Source organism: Ammospiza nelsoni, chromosome 2, assembly GCF_027579445.1.
Source record: "Ammospiza nelsoni isolate bAmmNel1 chromosome 2, bAmmNel1.pri, whole genome shotgun sequence".
In the NCBI taxonomy this organism is placed as follows: Eukaryota; Metazoa; Chordata; class Aves; order Passeriformes; family Passerellidae; genus Ammospiza; species Ammospiza nelsoni.
Window position 1 is genome coordinate 29,602,121 of NC_080634.1, and position 13,859 is coordinate 29,615,979.

General features: G+C 39.6%; 1 protein-coding gene across 1 annotated transcript in view; it reads right to left on the minus strand.

Annotated features, from left to right (window-relative positions):
* Positions 1-1,005: 1,005 nt before the first annotated feature.
* The window catches only part of SPAG17 (sperm associated antigen 17), an 86,455-nt gene continuing 73,601 nt past the window's right edge, over positions 1,006-13,859 (minus strand). The window contains 13 exon segments of the mRNA XM_059466217.1: positions 1,006-1,133; positions 2,295-2,448; positions 3,566-3,626; positions 4,479-4,645; positions 5,110-5,255; positions 5,384-5,482; positions 6,346-6,442; positions 6,980-7,082; positions 8,403-8,439; positions 8,868-8,987; positions 10,503-10,548; positions 11,955-12,068; positions 13,665-13,844. Of these exon segments, the coding sequence (XP_059322200.1) occupies positions 1,006-1,133; positions 2,295-2,448; positions 3,566-3,626; positions 4,479-4,645; positions 5,110-5,255; positions 5,384-5,482; positions 6,346-6,442; positions 6,980-7,082; positions 8,403-8,439; positions 8,868-8,987; positions 10,503-10,548; positions 11,955-12,068; positions 13,665-13,844 (1,452 nt within the window).

The window sequence follows — 13,859 nt, forward strand, 5'->3', positions numbered from 1 at the left end:
AAGGCTTTCTTGTTGTCTGGGAAGACTTAACCCTTCTAAGACACTCTTATAAAGCATCCAAAGGAGAGCTACAAAGATGAAGAAGGGCCTTCAGGGGAAGTGTGAGAAGTGGCTGAGGGCACTTGGTCTGTTCAGCCTGCAGGAGACAGAGGGGAGAGCTCATTGCAGTCTGCAAGACCCTCATGAGGGGAAGAGGAGGGGCAGGCACTGATCTCTCGGTGACCAGTGACAGGACCCAAGGCAATGGCCTGAAGTTGTGTCAGGGAAGAGTGAGTTAGGATATCAGGAGAAGGCTCTTCACCCAAAGGGTGGCTGGGCACTGGAACAGGTTCCCCAGGGAAGTGATCAGAGCACCAAGCCTGACAGAGTTCAAGAAGTGTTTGCACAATGCTCTAGGGCACATGGTGTGACTCTCAGGATGTCCTGTGCAGAGCTGGGCCAGATCTTTGTGAATCCCTTCCAACTCAGGATATTCTGATTCTTCATGTAGACTGAATCTGTAAGGCTACAGAAATGTGCTGTATAAAACTGTGTGTGCAGAGTTGTATTTGCACTTGTCACATTGAGGCTGCCCTATCTGTAAGACTCCTGTCCCTTATTAGACTTGCTGTCAGTGTCAATGGGTCACCAGTAAGACTTGGTTACAGATAGTGAAATATGTTAAAGAGAGGCTGATTTATTAGGGCTTAAATGTAATAAATCCAGCTGCCAGGAAGTTCAAGGATTTATTTAATGTGGAGACAGCAAGTGAAGGATTTGGGACAGGACTGAGGAGGCTTTGCTGTGAGTGCTTCTGCTGAGCTGAGCAGTTGTAATAACCTGCAGTCCCCTTGTAGTGAGTGCTTTGGTTAATGTCATCCAGTGTTTCCTTTCTCTTGTCACAGTAACCGAGTCAGTGTGCATCATTTGCATGAGCTTTGTTCAGGATGCTGCTGCTGAAGTGCAGAGTAGTTAAAACAAGTGTACTTTAATTTACAGCTGGTGTCACTGCATCCAGTGCTTACACTAACTATAAAGCTTTCGTGGGAGTGTAATCCGAAACCGTGGCCTGGGGCTTGGAGGAACTTCCTGGACTCCTGCTGCCATCCCTCCCTGGGGGAATCCTTCCGGGCGGCGCTGATAAATGTCACTGGCTAGCACAGGTGGAATACCACGTTAAGGATCTAAACATTTTGGTATGTTTATTTAAGTATATAAAATAGATAAAATAACCTGTGGAGGTAGGAATGAATTCTGGAACTAAGGTTGTGAAACATCTTGAATCTGGACTAGTGTCTTCAGCTCAAAGGTTAAAGGATCAGCTAAAATATGGGGGAAGGGCACATGTTTTGGAGGCTGGTCTGCAACTGTGTCTGAGGACTGGGTGAGTGGGAACAGAACAGCAGCTGCTTTTGCTGCTATGGTGCTGTCTAGATCTGCAGCCACTGGTGCTGTCTAGATCTGCAATTATAGGTATGAAAAGTTTCTTTGGGTCAATGCAAGTAAATTTGGGGAGTTTCAATGTCACATCTAGAGCATATAAAGCCTCAGAGTTGCTGTTGCTCTGGTCAGGTTTAGAGTATCCTGAAGTTCTCCTTTCTTTGGTAAGGGTGGTCCTTACTCTGAATGACATTTCTGCCATGTTTGGATGTAGCTTGTCCTCCTATTTCTTTTATAGGTTTCCAGAGGACCACTTCTCCCAGACTTCTAAGTGTAAATTTGATTAAATGTCAAACAGAACTTCACCTGAAGCACAAGGGAAATAGAAATAATAGCTACTGACTTGGCTCTTTTACTGTACTGCTGTCATGAGTTAAACAATTGAAAAGCCCACTGAACCCACACAGGCTCATTTCTGGCAGCATTCATGCAATTCTGTGCTTGCATCTTTGCTGCTGCAGGGATTGTCCCATTTGCCTGTTCAGTATCTGGGTGATACATCATTTTTTTGCTCATGAGGTTTACCACCAGATGCTACCATAGATTCAAAAAGCATAATAAAGTATTTTCATGAGGGGTGGTGGGAAAGAGTTCCTATTATTTTCATTTGGTTTTTAAAAGCAACATTTTTCTGAGTTGCTCTTCTTCCTTTCCCCACTTTTCAAACCACGTTATTCTGATGTAAAATGCGTTTGGCATCAGAATCTTAAATTATTCATTTGTTGTGCTTTTGAAAACACCCATCTGTGTATTTCTGAAAAGGACAGTAAAGCTTGCTACTGCAACAGCCTACACTGGAAACAATGCTTGAGGCTCCCAACAGGAAGAGATCCCCAGGGTCGATGCTATGAGGTATGTGTGAGAAATAAGACAACAAAGGATATTTGCTTTCACAGGCAGGAGAAGAGTTTCTGTTTCTGTTACTATTTCAATATTATGGGAAACTTCTTCAAGGCCACCAGTGTCTTTCCCTCCAATCAGCATGGCAAAAATCTCTATCTCCAGTTCAGCCTGCAAGCCTGCTGCCACCTGGGAGAGACAGAGAATGACTCACGGGTAAGGTGCAAGTTTCATACATGGTCCCCTTCAGCAGTCCTTGGAGCTGGAGGTTGATGCCCCAAGCCTGTCAGTGTTAGAGGCATTTGGACAGTGTCTTTAATGCTATGCTTTAATTTTTGGCTAGCCCTGAAGTGGTCAGGCAGTTGGACTAGAGGGCCATTGTAGATCCCTTCCAAATGAAATAAAATATTCTATTCTGAAAAGAACATAAAGGTAGGGAGGTACAAAAGGGGCAGATGTGAGGAGAAAAGAATGGAAAGTATTCCAGCTATCTAGATGGATTTCTGTAGGGCCTTTGACACAGTCCTCTACACCATCCTTCTTTCTCAATTGGGGCCTTTAAAGATCCCTTCCAACCCATACCATCCTATGATTTCAAGTACTGCGTTGTGGCTAAAGCTCTGGACTAGGAGGTTTGATTTGCATTCTGGCACTGCCTCTGCATAAGTCATTGCTTCTTAATTCCATGCATTGGCAAGATATTGCCTGGTATTACATGGATGCCGTGGCCAGCACTATTTATTCAGAGATAGCGTGCAGGTTAAAAAGAGAGACTGAACAAAAGCAGAAAGAATGAAAGCTTCCTACTTAGTGAGATAATGTGCTATGGTGCTTTGCTAGATAAAAAACTTAAGGTGGAGAACAGTTGGAAGCAGGACAAGAAAGGATTGGGGCAATAGTTTACTAGGGTCAAATCCTGAGGGTAGGAAGTTAAGGACAGGAAGTTAAGTCTAGGCGTAAGACAGAGCAGATATAACAAACACCCTAAGCAGAAGGCAATACTCAGAGACTGTTTGCTTTGAAAAAGCTCTCTATAACTTCACTGCTTGACCTGCTGCTTTCCACTGAACTTAACATTTTTATCACTCTGCATTCTGGCACAGGCTGAGACTCGAGTGCATGGAGCGCTTAGCTGAAGGTGGCAGAGGGACGGTGGAAGACAGCATCCCTTCGAGTAACCTTAAACAAAACAGTGTATCCTGTCAGCTCTATTCCCAGACAGCTGCTGTCCCAGAAAGGTGCCCTAGCTAGCCTGAGGGCCAGCTGGGTCTAGAAAAAAACCCAAAAGCTCTCCTGTGCAACCTACAGGTCCTGGTGTGTACATCACTCTCAGTCCTGTGTATGGAGGAGGCTGCTTCACCCGAAACCTGTCAGAAAGAGAAGAGAATCAGTTTGCCAGAAACTGTTTAGGCAGGAGAAATCTCATCAAGGCTGCCTGCTCTTCCTCTGCTTTTTTAAATGACAGCAGAATTTCTTAGCTCATTCTTTCCATCATAATGTACAAGTTGGACTACAGCAATTCCTGGGCTTCTTGCCAAGGCTCAGGTTTCTAATAAAAAAAACCCCAAAGGAGCAGATGAATGGGCCAAAGTAAGCCTCCAAAGAGCTTGTTAACACTGCCTGGTCCTTATAAGAGAATGTGAAACAGCACCATTTTAAATCTGCACATTCAAAGGTAGCTGAAGTACAAACAGCTTCTTGGCAAACACCTGTGTGTTCCAGACCCAAAAGTTCATAACAATCTTTATTTAATGTCCTTTGATATGATTCTATTGCAGGAAGCATGATACTGCTATGAATTTTGTGCAAATGATCTTTAATGAAATGGTACCAACTAAAGCAGAAGTTTTGCTTCCTCATTTCTTACTGATTGTTTCACATCTGAGATTCAGTCTTTTTGTGAATGCAACTTCCTACTGCTCAGATTTTTTTTTTAAGATCATTAGATCAGGTATGTCCTTTACTTTTGCATTGTTCTGGAACTGATCCTGCAGATTTCATTCCCCCCTTACCAGAATGCCCTTGCACCAGAAGCAAAGGCAGTAGAAGAGGCATTCCTAGGATATGGCTCCATCTTATGGAAAGCTCTGGCAGACCTATGAAGTGGCTGTGAGAATTCCTGTGCTTTCTCTGAGTGGTGGGTCCAGAGAAACTGTACTTAATTTTTGTCAGGATCTATTTGGAGACATAAAAGCCAGGGTACTAAAATTCAAACTAACCTTGAGAAGTTCACACCAACATTCTTCATGATTACAATGGTTGCATAGATGCAGCCTTCCTTTAGCACTCCAAATACCACCCTGGGTGGGATGAGATGGAATTTGGTAAGATCCCGTCTTGTTGCAAGAGAAGATGTGCTGACCTTTCCTGAAGCAGGATCTTCTATCTTTGCAAACAAAATATGAGACAAAGAGAAACTTGGTGGCCATTAAGTCAGGTAGAGAATTACTTAACCTATATTTAACCTCTGTTCACTCACCCTGAAGAATTACAAAAATACATCCTAATTGAGTAAAAACGGAAGCAGCACTTCGAATACTATCTGGAAATTTATACTGGTTTGAGTTTTCAGATGCATGAAGCCCTTGAGGTGTCTCAGGGAAAATGGGGGAAGATCTGCTCTTTTGGAAACAGAGCTTTCAAGTAAGTGCCTGATGCAGAATGAGTTTTTCCTAGCAGTTGAGAGGAATGGTACTTCTAGAATTGCCAGTAAACATATATAAATTGCAACGGCCATGTTACAGTAAATAGATTCAAAATACCTTCCAGCATTGCTCCAGGGTTAAGATTTTATGGAAAAGAGGTCACTCAGAGGACATGAATATTGACAAGAAAGATGTTATTTTTTACCTTTTTATTTGATATGGTGTGTGATTTTTTCCCCTGAAGGCATGATGGTAATATTACTCTCTCTTTTCTTGTCTGTCCTGTAACATCCACCATCAGACTTGGAACTTTCTGTTGAAAGGCTGTCTCTTCTGCCCCCTCAGTCTTGTCTGGAAGGGAAAGATTTCCAAAAGCATGAAAAGTGACAGATGGATTGAAATTCATATTGCAAATATTGTGTCAGAAGTTATAAAAAGATAGCGAGCTGCTCCAACTACATTCCGGAAGGCAGGTGTACCTGTTGTGCTGCTGGAACCATCATCTTGTTTGGAAGGATACTGCAGGGGAAGGCCAGATGAAAGGGATGATTCACTTGTGGTACCAAGAAATTCAGGTGCTAAAGGGAAAATAATGGAACACTGAGTCAAGTGTTTTTTATTATCAAAATCCTTTTCATAAACATGTGACAAACAACATCAGTCTTTAGCACTTTAATTTACACAGTCTTAGAAAGCTGCTACATAACCATGAGAGGCTGGGAAAATCTGCATGCAACATTCTGCTCTACTGGGCCACAGGGATCTCAAAAATGCCTATTGTGTGATTTGTCATTTCTTGTTCTCTGGCTAACTGAACTATAAGCCATAAAGGACTAAAAGAAAATCCTGCACGGGTCTTTTGGCGATTGAAAATGAGAAAATATGAGAATTAGTGGGGGTCTGATAAAGTCCCACAGAGGAGTATTTTCCTGATATGAATCTTTGCTGTGTATGACTTTTAATCTCACTGTATAATTTCAATAACTTGTCAGGCTGCTTTTTAAACAGAACTGAAATATTCCTCTTACATCTGAAAAGCTGAAGCTTAGATAATGATCCCTCTTTCCCTGCTCCCTGTCATGGAGTCACTGCCTTCCTCCTATGTCCTCCAGTCTATCTTTAGCCTGCATGTTTCCTAGTCCATATTGCTTTTGCACCAGTTCCCTCTTACCACTGAGTTTCAGCAATAAATCTCCCATATTTTTCCTACAGTCATACTAGTTATTTTCTAAACTTGGCTCCTTGGTTCTTGCTCACCCACCCCTAACTATTATTTATTCTGTTCAAGTTTCTGGAGCATTTTTCATTGATCCAATTCTTATTCATAGCACAATTCTTCAGCTTAGCATCCAAAGCTGATGGTTCTTCCACATTCAATGATGTCTGCAAGGGCTTCTTCCTCCTGAAGAAGATACAAAACTGATGCCAGACAGTCAATTACCTCCACTGGGTTCACTTATCAGCCTCAGAGGCCAGGTCTCACTTGTTTCTTTTTGAAGTGGAGGAAGTTCCTTAGACATTGCTTCCAAATCAGGAAACTGGAGAAAAGGAAGAAAGAGAGCTTAGGTTTTGCAACTAAACACCTAGGAAAACCAGACAGCAAACACCCTCCTCCCCTTGCAGAAAAAGAAGGGAAAAAATTTAAAAAAAAGAATGCAAAGGAAACAAATAAGCAGAAACAAAGTGATGACTATAAAAGTGGTAGAAATAGTTACATCAGATTACAACCTACATTTCTGAGTATGCTTTATGCATCATTTACCAGTAGAAAAGCCCCCAAGATCACCTCTAAATTAGGAGTGTTTGTTTTACTTACTCCCTTTCTAATAAGCAAGGAGAGGGGTTTGAGGGGTAAGTAAAAAAATCCTGAGGTTGAGCTTTGCCCTGAATCAGGCTCTCTCCAGAGTTTATATAAGGAATTTTATAGAGTTTGTTATCAGTGAACATATACCATCTTCATCTGCCATGGTTGTCTTTTGTAATGGTTTGTTGAGATAAATACCCAAAATTGTCTTTGGGAGCATGGGAGATACTAGTTGGCCTAACAGACTTCATCCAGTTTTCAGCTGCATTACCTTTTGTTGGTAGAAGTTTTTGCCAAATTCAGATTCAAAATACGGAGCATAAATATCATTTATCAGTGCTGCGAATAAAGCTTTCTGTTTATCCAGTTCTTTCCTAGGGATGTTTTTCACATTGTTGGTAAGGAAAAGAAAGAAAAAAAGCATTATAACTGAGTTCATCTTGTTTTTCAGTATTGTGCATCAAGAAGTGGATTTGGTAAAGGCAAGTGGCATTTTCTTGTGTGGTTCATCACATGAAGTAATATTCTTGTAACTGGCAATTTTCTTGGAGGTGGATTAAGAATTGCCTGGCCAGAATGCAGACAGACAGCGAGCTGCCTGCTATGAGGAGCTCCTCCTCAGAACATACTCCATTTCTCTGAACCTCATGGAACATGTCTGGGACTGCCACTGGTGTCTTTCCAACCTTCCAACAAACACTTCAAGCTAAGAATTGGTATTCCAGATGCATTGCTAAAATTTTGAACACAAAACTCATCTAATTTCATTATTTTATCACAGAAAGACTTGACGGCTCTGTGGATACAGAAGAAGCTGTTCAAACTTCTGAAGGTAAGGCTGACCAGAGTAAAGATCAGTCATGTTTTCAGCTTGATTTAGCCCAGTTTTACACTATTAGAATTTCACTGACTTGCAGCAGGGTCTAATATCAGCTATAAAATGATCAGTCTTAATCATACTGAGAGTTTAAACACTGGTTTTAGAGCCAGAATTGCACATGATGATCTTGGGTGCTGACTGCTCAGATTTATATATTGAAATTATTTTTTAATAGGATCCAAAACAGTGTGAAATGCTACATGAAAATGTAACTCTGAAATTCTAAAAGGCTTTTTTATCTCATGCAAATCAGAAATAATTAAGAAGCAATATGGAAAGCCTCACATGGAGTGCTGTGTCCACTTTTGACCTGTCTGGTGCACAAAAGGGCCACAAAGATGATTAAGGGTTTGGAAGACCTCTCATGTGAGTACAGGCTGAGAGAGCTGGGACAGTTTTGCCTAGAGAAGCTTTGAAGCACCACCATGGGAGATGGTCTGGGGTTCTATTGGAAAAAATCAGCTTTTATTTGTGGAATACCTGAATCTTAACATAAAGCGTCAGCATTTGAAAATATTAATATACAGTATATTCTACACTAGTGGCAGAAGCTGAAAACAAAACAAAGGGCTTCTGACTTCAGCCTTGGTTTGCATTGTGCAAGTTAACAGTAATGCTGCTGGGTTTTGGGAAAAAAAAAAAGACGAAAGAGACTCAAACCACTTTTTCAGCATTTCTGTTGAGCAGAAAATACCCCATTATTTGCAAGCAAGCCATTGCACCATCACCCAAGACCTGGTGAAATCAGTAACATTCTTTACCAAAGCGGATTGAGCTGGGTCATAAAATAACTTGATCCTACTAATATTATTACCTGGTCTCTTCCAGTTTGCTTTTCCACTTGGATGTTACTCCATCCAGACTGAATCACCCAGAAGAAAAAAAGAGAGAGTAGTGGCAATGAGAAAACTAGTAGTCTTCTATAAATACAAAAAAATTTACAAGATAACCCTGGAAAGAAAATGCTTTTTGTGAGAGTATGTTATGTAAACACTTCAGGTGGCTTCTGACTCAGACTCGTATGGTTTGCACAAAAGTGTTCGCTTATATCTGCATTTTTATTAGATCATTCAATCCAAGAAATATGCAAAGCCCTTTTCCAACAAACTTTGAATTATCTTTCAGATATGGAAAGACAGCCATAGAAGGACAAAATAATCACAGGGCAAGACAGTAAAACGTTGCCATATGTATCTAGGGATCTAGATTCCAGCCCTTAATGACAGTCAGTAAAGCACAGTGTGCTTGGCTTCACCCTTTGCGTCGTTTCCATTTGCACCAGTGCTTGCTGTTCTGTCCTACCTGTCCTGCTGTTCCTGTCTCTGTGCAGTGCTTGCCTTCCTCGTGTGATCCTGGGCAGGAGGAGCCACTGCCTGCTCATACAGCTGGCTCACATGGGCTGCAAGGGGAAGGGCATTGATGAATGGGCTTGCTCTGCTGCACAGGGTTATGAAAAAAAAAATCAAAGGATATTTTTAAATGCGTCTTTCTGCCAAGTTATGGAAACCTAACAGAATCTTTGTTACTGTGAAGGAAAAGGCAGAAAGAACTTCATTCCAAAATCAAGATCAGAGCATTAACAGATAAGAAATTGAATTCAATTTTGAAAGGAGAAGAAGCAGATTAGGTTCACACTCCCACCCTGTATTTCCTGACATATTTTTACGTTCTTTCAAGATACAAATACCTGTGAATAGGAAAAGTTGCTGACATTCAGCCACTCTCTAACTGGGGTGCTCTGAGGTCTTTATCTACAGCTGAAGAAAATAATGTAGGCTTTCAGGGACCCTTATTACATTTAGCTTGCTTAAGCTTGCTTGTGCTTAATTGAGGCTGTGAAGCAGCCATAATCAACATTCTCATGGAAGGAACTACTAGTTCAATATATATAATGGAGAAATGCCAGCCTTTCCACATTTAATATTGTGACCAGCTCTGGGGCTTTATTAAAGAGTTGCCCTGTCCTCTGACATATTTTATAAAGTGTGCTGTTTACTTTATACCTTGAAGCTAAATCATGGGTCCAAAGAAATTTCCTTGTCTAAAAACAATTTTCTGTGGCGAAGTTTAGGAGATGTGAGTATTTGAGAGATATGATCCTCTTAGACTATGACAATATCTCTTAGTGTTCTGGGAATTACATGAGTTCAAACTTCAAAATGTGGGGGTTTTTTTGGTCAGCTTTTTCACCATAAAACATGATTTTATTTTTCAGCTTTTTCTATTTTTACCTGTTTCAAAGAGCTTTTCTTTCCCACTATTTTCTTCATTAGCAATACTACATTAAAATTGCAGCTCCACTTAAGAGGAAGCTGTTCAGCAAGCATTTGTTGCAGCAGCTTCTGTTTATTTTGCACAGTATGATGTTTTTGACAAGTAGAAATATTCTTGACAAGGAAAATAACACTTTAAAGATGAGCATCACAAGGGGATAGAATGTAATGAATTTTTCTACAGAAAAGGGTTATGGGTATTTATAAGAGATAACTTTTATTTGCACATCTTGATGTGCAAATGTGAAGTGATGGTTTGAGATTAGATTTTGAAGTGTAATAAATAACTAGGATTTACTTAGTTGCTTTGAAAAACTTGTCTGAAAAGTTGTTACTTGCATAAAAATAGCCAGTATTGTCATAGTTCTTACAGCTAAGGAAACTCACTACATGAAAATGTCAAATACACATGCCTAAAACCAGGAATTATTTTTCAGATGTACTGGATCATTGATGCTAAAAGGTCCTAATCACCTGTGAGAGTTACACAGAAGCATGTGCATAGTACATACATGAATTCACCTTTATATTGCCTCTTTAAAAATAATAGTACAATACTTTCAAATTTATTATGATATTTTTAAATTAAAAATATTATATATTTTTAATTTTAAAAGTACAGGTATTCAAAATTTTATTACCTTTATCACTGAGCTTTTCAGTTGACTTCTTCCAGTCAGGGAAGGACTGCAATGAAGAAGGAATAACTGTGACTACATGAGAAATAAAATTCACAACAACATCTTATTCAGAGGATTTATATTATAAACAAGTGCTGTCTTGTTATCTCCATTCTCGTAGTCACATTGTCAGGTATTTCAGTATGTCAGAAAACATACGCTGGGAAAAAAGGATATGAAGTACAATTTCCCTGTTCTAAACAGGTATTTGACTCCTTCTTGATGACCCACTGCATAGATAGCTTTCTAATTTGGTTACTTTTTATTAGGTCAACTAAGCTAATTCCTAATCAAATTGAAATCCTTTGGCAAAAAAATCTGAAAAAGATATACTTATATTGTATTAAACTTAGACTCCCAACAAGTCAAATGGGAAATGTGTTCAGGAATTTGCAGGCTTTGTTACTGAGGAGATCTCATGTGGCTGGCTTACAGTAAAGTGAATGAGGGTTAAGAGGCTCTAAAATGTTTCCTTTATTCTCGTGCTGTCTCTGAAGCAGTTAACTGGAAAGCAGAGCTCCTGACCAGGCAGTCTGGGTTGTAACAGAGCTATTGGAGACTTGGGAGCAATGTGACACTGATTCCTGGGTCACAGCAGGTGCTCACTGAGACTGCTGCAAACAAAAGAGTTGTCCAATGTGAAATCTGTAACTGGAAATGAAGGTGCTGAAGGTAGCCAGGACAATCAACAATAATTAGTCACTAGACAAGTTCACTGGATCTGAGCAGCATGTGAGGTTCAGCACCTGGGCCTCACTGAAGTAAATAAATGTCTGCCTAGAGGATAGATGCAGATGGAATTACTGACAGATCATTTCTCTGTCCCTTTTTCCAGAAAAGCTGTGATCCTCTTCTATTTACCCACCTTTCCCATTACCTTTTCCTCTCCTTTTTCTTTTTGTGCTCTAATTATCCATGAAAATTCACAGACTATATTTTAAAAAACCAAAATGCTGCTCAGCAGTAATAACAATATTCCTCCAGACTGTTTTTGTATTATCCCAAAAGCAGGGTTTAAATTCTTGCTATGGAGGTGGCTGCGGTTGAAATAGAAGTCTCTCATGTGCAATGACAACAGACTGGAAACATTTTCACCCTGATGTTGGGGGATATTAAAAAAAGTAAATTACTGGAAAGTAATTTTGGTCTGTGTGTTTGGGAACCTATCATTCAGTAGAACTCTTGAACTGTTTTGAGCATTGCTTCCCCAAATGGCAGCAGTGCCCAGCTGAATTCAGACCAGCTGAAGGCTGACTGTGGCTCTGCTTTACCATTAATCTACACCAGAACTGGCTCTGTGCTGCTCTGACATTTGCTGGTTTATGAATGGATAATGTGCTTCAAGTCACACACTTCCAATGCAATACAAGGGTTTTGTTGAAAGAAATACTTTAAAAAAATTGATTTTCTCACTGTAACCTGTTCAAGGAGACTTGCAGCATTCTCCTTTTCCTCTTCTGTTCTTGGTTCTTTCACATTAATCTCTTCCAGCTCATTTTCCTGCTTTAAGATGTTCTCTATATATTCCTGGTGGAACAATGAAAAGGAAGAATAAAGATGCAGATGTAGGCTTAAAATAGATATTTACATTGACACAATCATTCCAGCTGCTACAGAAAAGAAGCACATTTCTTTTCCCATATCTCTTTAAATCAGTTGGATAGAAAAAAGGGTTTTAAACACACCACTCTGCCAGAAAGCTACATGCAGTACAGAACTTTACTAACAGACAGGTTTGTAGAAACAAATGTTTCCCACACCAGTTCTTTTTCACTTGTTTATATCTCTTTAATCTTATAGGAGATGGAGAAAGGAAGAATATTTTCCTTAAATCTTGATTTTGCTCTGACAAAGTGAAGGTGAGGCTAAAGATTTAAGACACTTCATTCTGGGAAAAAAAGGAATTAATTAAATATTGATTTATGAGCAATGAGAGTATTTTCATTGCACATTTATGCAATTGTTGCAACTTGTTTTTCAGTGCTAGTAATTGCAGTTCTTCCTTCTCAGTGTAATAAACAGCATTCAACTTTCTCTAAAAATCAACAATATATCTGGGTGATGAATAGACTTCCCTTGCCATTTTCTTATGGAACTTTTCTTATACTGTTTGCCTTTGAAAGATCAGTATGCAAATTAAAGAATAATTTTAATATATTTATAGACTGAAAAACTGGTAACATTTCATTCTGATAGACTTGAATATCCCAAACATGTCTGGGCTGGCCAGCTGTCAGTGTTTTTCTATTGCAAGCATGTTTTCTTTGAAATGTAATGTGGGTAAAAAAAAAATTATATAAATGGCTACAATATATTACTACCTTCACACGTCATATGCTCTTAACTTAAATTACAGGACACATATATTTTGTTATTCTCTAATTCCTAAGTAATAATGGGTTTTTGACTCTAAAATCTCTTCTAAGAGCATCTTCACAATGTGAATTAAATAAAGGAATGTTTTACACCAACACTGAGAAGGGCAAACCTGCTCACCTTTGGACACCATCTCAGAACACTGGCACAGGAGGTCTAGCTTGCACCCTGCTATGAGCAAGTCACTAAAGAGGGATGACCACAAACCTTGTCAGAAGGTTACAAAGCTATTTCCTAGACATGGATAGCGTAACAAACTCAGACTGAAACCTGGAAATGTTCTACATTGATTTATGAAAAAATATAGAAACCAAGACCAGAGTGTGTCTCAGTGTCTCAGTGACCAAGTTACTTGCAGAATTATGGTGAGCTAGAAATTCTTGTTCAGCTTCATAGATTTAAATTCTTAAGGCTTTTTGAAGGAAAACAAACCCTAAGCAAAATAAAAGTGAAGTAAGAGATATCAATATCGACAGCAAGGAAATTATATGTTAGAGTAGTGTCTGTCATGCATGCTGGATTGGATCTCATGTATTTGCTCGGAAAACTAGGTTTCATAAGAGTTAAATGAAACAATTGAACTTTTTCAGAAAAACACAGCACCTGTCTATATATGAAATAATTGTTCTTTAAGCATAGTAGATTTTTCTCAGGTATATACTTCACATTTATCACACCCAATTCATCTACTTGTTTGTTCTCTTTTGTTCTCTTTTACTGGAAGAATGAATAAAGTGGTTGAACTACCTTGAGGGAAAGATGCAGTTTTTCTCTTAGTTCCTCACAGAGTGGCTTATACTGGAATAGCTGGCGGATCTGCAGTTTTTTGGGACATTTTCGCACGGGGGCTGGCAAGGATACACGAGCTTCTCCGATGCTGAGACCCCTCCAGGAATACCTTCTCACCAGGGGACCTTTGATCTCCCTCTGAACAGAGAGGAG